Source organism: Magallana gigas, chromosome 3 (assembly GCF_963853765.1).
Source record: "Magallana gigas chromosome 3, xbMagGiga1.1, whole genome shotgun sequence".
Taxonomy (NCBI): Eukaryota; Metazoa; Mollusca; class Bivalvia; order Ostreida; family Ostreidae; genus Magallana; species Magallana gigas.
The window spans coordinates 17771550-17777273 of NC_088855.1; the positions used below are offsets into that span (position 1 = coordinate 17771550).

At 36.7% G+C, this 5724-nt stretch overlaps 1 protein-coding gene across 1 annotated transcript; it reads left to right on the top strand.

Moving 5' to 3' along the window:
* The first annotated feature begins 1071 nt into the window (after window positions 1–1071).
* LOC105344114 (E3 ubiquitin-protein ligase TRIM71) lies at window positions 1072–4177 on the top strand. Its single transcript, XM_020073637.3, has 2 exons — window positions 1072–1229; window positions 1915–4177. Exon 2 carries the CDS (start codon window positions 1917–1919, stop codon window positions 3468–3470), a length of 1554 nt encoding a protein of 517 aa, XP_019929196.3. The 5' UTR covers window positions 1072–1229; window positions 1915–1916; the 3' UTR covers window positions 3471–4177.
* Window positions 4178–5724: the final 1547 nt, after the last annotated feature.

Here is a 5724-nt window from a genome sequence, read left to right on the forward strand (position 1 = left end):
GCTTTTTCAAACTTGTGTAGCGATTTTGCATGGGAGTGAAAATTTCTAAAAAAAAAAAAAAAAAAAAAAAGCACCAATACTAGCTTCCTAAGCCCAGAAATAGTCTTATTTCAGTAACATTACCTCCCTTGGTCGAGTTTCTTACAACTCTGTTTTCCTTGGCGCTTTGGCAACACCGTGTGGTCAGTTTTGTTTCTTCTTCGCTTTTTGGGATCTAGCTGCCCAACAGGGCTCAAAGTAACATCAACTGATTCCGTCTACAGTATGTGACTGTATGTCCCATCCAGCACATTCTTACCAGTTCTTACCTAAGTTAATTCACTAGCACACCTAAACCTTTCTTTTCTTGGTCCCTCCATCTAGCACATTCTTAACCTTTTTTTACCCAGGTTCCTTAACCCGCACATCTATAGCCTTTCTTTTCTTGATTCCTTCATCTAGCACATTATTTCCAGTTCTTACCGAACTTCCTCTAGCTAGCACGTCTATAGCTTTTCTTTTCTTGGTTCCTCCATCTAGCACACTCTTGCCCTTTCTAACCTATGTTTATGGTGTTCCCTAACTAGCACATCTATAGTCTTTCTTTTCTTGGTTTCTTCATCTAGCAAATTCTTACCAGTTCTTACCCAAGTTCCTTAACTAGCACGTCTGTAGCTTTTCTTTTCTTGGTTCCTGTATTTGAATGATCTGATTTCTTGGATGTTGTATGTTGTATAACTCATTTTAGGGTTTATATTTTAGATTTATAATTCTAACGATAGTCATATTAGACTATTAAAGAGTTTTTGCAAGGGATACACTAATAATCTTGTAAATTTTATGCATGAAGTGAAATTTTTGGTTTTTCATATTACAATTTGTATAATAGTCATGACAAGACAACGTCATTTAGATTCAATACTTTAGAAAAAAATCTAATATAAACACGTCTGTCCATTTAGTCTATTAACAAGTATTAAGTTTACATAGACCTTATCGCGTTAGAAAAGAAAGTGGAAAACACTTAATGAAATTGTGAAATCCTTCATATGATGACTAAAGACAATCATATGACCAACAATATCTAGGTAGTTATTTATACATGCGATTTTAGAAAATCAAAGCCATGTAATATAACCAGGAAGTTACCGGTCATACTATAAGATCGGAGCTTGTCACATGCATTGTGATAACTGAGACTATAAGTGATGTGTGTGTTTTAGCCATCAACATCTTCACGGACTAAATCAGTAAGTGCATATACATACTAGTATATTTTTCTGTAATAAATCAGGACCATGAAAATTAAAATTTCCTTTATAATCTGGTTGTTTGGGTTTCAATGTTTCAACAACGAGATTTTTTATATCATACACACCTACATGTATTGGTGAAAGATCTTGAGCAAAACGATACCAATCTGTGTGGTGTGGGGAATCAGTTTCAAAGAATGAACCCTTTGGGGGGGGGGGATATTCCATGAATGTTTAAATTCATGTTCGTGAGTTTTGATATATAGACTGAGACAATTTAGTGTTAGAAGCAATATTTCTGGAAAACAATACAATGACATCAGCATAAGGAATAACTCGGGGAATGGGATGGGGTAAATGTATCTGATATGAAGATGATCAAATGCCACCTGCGTTGTCTCACCCAGACGAAGTCAATGACTCTCACTCGCTTAGTAATCATAAAACTGTTAATGCATTAAATCGTGCAAAGTGTGCATATTCAACTCAATCTTCTAAAGCCTAAAACCATACACAATTCAATTCCAACTGGCATATGAAATCACCCACTGAAAATTATTTCGAATCGCGGGTCAAAAAACCCCCCAAGAAATACATGATAGCATTTTCTCTCTCATAATTTTGAGAAACTGGTATATTAATCAACATTCATTATCATTTATTGCTTAATTACTTTTTTCAGATATGGGTACCCCACAATATGCTTTGATGTGTGATACCTGTTGTAAAAACAGGACTCTTTCCAGCTATTGTGTAGACTGCTATGAAAGTATGTGTATAGAATGCACGAAAAACCATCAAAAACTGTTACCAAACCACATCAGTCTGCCGATGGCAGAGTCAAAATGTCCAGACCACCATAAATTTTATTCGGTTTACTGCAAAATGTGTGATATGCCAATATGCAGGGAGTGTCTAATTGGTTTCCATAATGGTCACAAGTATTCTGATATGAATGTGGCCAAACAAGAGAAATTGCATGAAGTGAAAACTTACATGAAAGATCTGAAAGAAGACGTGTGTCCACTGTACCAGTCCTCAGAAGATCAAGGCAACAGGCAACTGGTGGATTACGCTTCAGAAATAGACACAGTCAAAATCATGATGAATGAACAAAGAGAAAGGCTGAAAACTATGGTTGATGTTTTGTGCGACTCCATGATAGATTCAGTTGAAACAACTCTTGAAGCACACAGCAGTAAGTTAAAGCAAGAATTAAGCATCATAGTAGATGGAAAAGCCAAAATCCAAAATGAAATTGAAAGGTGTGTGGTTTTGTCAGATAGGGGAATTCTAGAGATTAAGGACTTTCTAGTAACACTGCCTCATTTACAAGACACACCAGCCAGACCCCCAGCTTTGTCAAAACCAGTTCCATCCAAATTTTTCCCTGTAGATATTTCAGAAATAACCCTGAAGCAAATGATTGGTAGTGTCTTACTGGTAATGGTTCACAACAGTTTCATCTGTAAGCTGCCTGTGTCAAACATCCAAGCCTGTTCATCAAATGAGGTTTGGGTTAATTTCCATGACGAAAGGGTGCTCACTAAGTATTCTTACCAACAAAACACAAATATGGCCATTGAAAAGGAATCCTTGAAGCTGGATTTTAAACCCGAATGTTTCCTCCTGATGAAAGGGGATTACTTCCTAGCTTCTGATAGGTTTAACCACTGCATTTGGAAAGTTGACGAAAAGGGAAACACCGAGTCTTTCATCAAAACTTCTCCTTATAATCCAAAAGGATTGTGTCTGAACAAAAAGCAAGAACTTGTTGTATGTCTCTCTGGGCTGACAGGTTGTCTCAGAGTTTACCAAAACGAAAAAAATTACAAAGAACTCGGGGACAATCTGCTTAGCGCTCCAAGCAAAGTGGCACAGAATGGAGATGATAATTACATTGTATTGGATGATCATCTTCAGTCTCACTTTGTGGTTGCCATAGATCCAAAAGGAAATTGCAAGTGGAAATTCTATGGCCTAGAAGAGAACAAATTGGCGACATTTTCCCCTAAAGGTGTCCTCTGCGATTCTCTTCAGAACATCATTGTGTCTGACTTTGGAAACCATTTAGTTCTGCTTTTGGACAAAAACGGAAGGTTCCTGATGAATCTTCTGTGCAGCAGGTATGGTTTATGGAGCCCGCGAAGCATGTGTCTGGACAGTGAGGGAAAACTTTGGGTGGGGCAAGGAAAGGATGGGATGGGAGAGTGTCATGTTGTGCAATACATCAAATGATTTAGAACCGTTTCAACAAGAGCTTGGACTTCGGGGAGTACGTGATAACTCCGATTTGATAAAAACGGGGTCTACACATGGTTAAGCATACATTAAACGCAATGACACTCGTCCGACTTCATCAAGGGATATATATTTCGCCGAAACAGCGTCAGTTTCACACAGCAGAGCAACGGTTTTGAAAGTCTATGAATATTAATGAGGTTCTCTTAGCGAATTAGAAGAAAGGAGGTCAATGTTTGACAGCTTGTTTTGATGAGCAAACTAGATAGTAACATCCCACCGAAAGTCCAAGCTCTTTTTAAAACGGTTCTATGTCATCGTGCGTGGTAACTCAATCTTCGTGGAATTCCATGTCACCACTACTTTGTACTTATGACTTTGCATCCACGCGAACTTGGTGTTACAATAGTATCGATATACACATATGTCTTGTCAACTGGACAGTTACCCTTAAAAATACTAAGAATCAGTAATGCTTTGACTGTCAACCAACATTAGTATAAAATGAAAAAAGAAATAATCCATTAATCTGGTGGTTAGGGTGATAACTTCGAAAAAAATAATGGAACACTTTTCAAGTGAAAATAGACAAGTTGATCGTACAAACGGGAAATTCACATGGCATTTTAATTGTTGGTGTGTCATTTTTATGCTCTGTTAACGTTTATTTTTTTTAATTGTAACACATTATAAAGTTCCTTGATTGTGTTGTTCAACTTAGTTTTAGGGCTTTATGATGGATTTGATCACGCAAGGACGTAAAAATCACATCGAAATATTCGAAAGATGATTCCTTATTTAATACTGGTATATTTTCCGTAATTGTGCGATTAGATTCACGTTATTTTCGTTCCGTCATTCCTCCCCTAATGTACGTCGACGTGTCATTTGCGTCATTGATGAAATTATTGAACTATACGTTACAATTTGATTAAATGTGTTACTGGAAGCAGGCACGTAGCATCGTTTTTGAAAGTGGGGGGGCCAGACTCATCCAAAAAAAAAAAAAATTTAAAGTTTTCCAAATTCGTCAAAATCCTAATCCGGGGGGGGGGGGGGGGAGGAGGGGGGGACTGGCGTAGTATATTACTTCAATTTCAATCCTCGTTTCCTTATTTTCATATCAATTTTTTACATAACCCCAAAAAAGTGGGGGGGGGGGCAACTTCATGGTAATTCAATATTCTACATGTAAATTTTAAAAAATTTGTTGCTGCGAGAAAAAGTGGGGGGGCCAGGCCCCCCCCCCCCCTGGCCCCCCTGATGCTACGTGCCTGACTGGAAGATGTATATTTATACAAAGCCTGATATAAATAATGTTGACGCTGGCTTTTGCAACAACCTATACGTTCCAGCCCAACACTTCTTTTTAAAAGCATGTTTCTTTTGACAAGTTTCTCTAGAACACTGGTGTCTGTTTTCTTTTCTTTTCTTTTTTTTAGAATATGGCTGTGCAGATCTAATACAAGTTTATAGCTTATTTTCAACTCAATTCTCCCAATTTTGAAAAGCGATATAAAAAACGAATCAGAGTCTACCTGTGTTACATATTTTATTTTTTGTTCTCACTGAAAGACAACAAGGGTAGGGTGATACAAATTACTACAAACACTGTGATGAGAGATATACTGTTAAATAATTTATAACAAAAAAATCTGCTGCAAGACTTCTACATGGCTAGGCACAACGTATGACCATCAAAACACTGGTGGTAAATAATGTGGAATCATTGGAATTCGTGGTGGCTTAATTTTCGTGGTATTCCTAAGTAGCTTTCCCCCACGAATTTACATCCTCCACGAAAACAAATTTTAAAAAGTTAGCTTTCTTATTGAAACTAAAAACAGACGCACCCACGAATTAAAACTCCCACGAATATGTAAAAAACCCACTGTCCGTGAAAATTGATCCCGTGAATCTAAATGATTCCACAGTAATAATCTACTGTATCAAAGCAAGGTGTTATTCCACCTTCATGTATATGTACATGTACTAGATACATGGGTCTCATTTTAGCTTTACAAACATACAATTAAGTTTTCTGTAGTTATCTTCAGGGCAGAAAAACATATATATTCAATAATAGTAAACACATCATACAAGATATTGACACATCATTAAATACTAGTTCTGTATAACATTTATGGTCTTAAAAATTGTAAAACGAGATGAAAAAAAACCTTAATACAACAAAATAGTATGCTCAAGAGTTCTCTTTATATAACTTCAATTTATAGCCCCTTTAATTGGA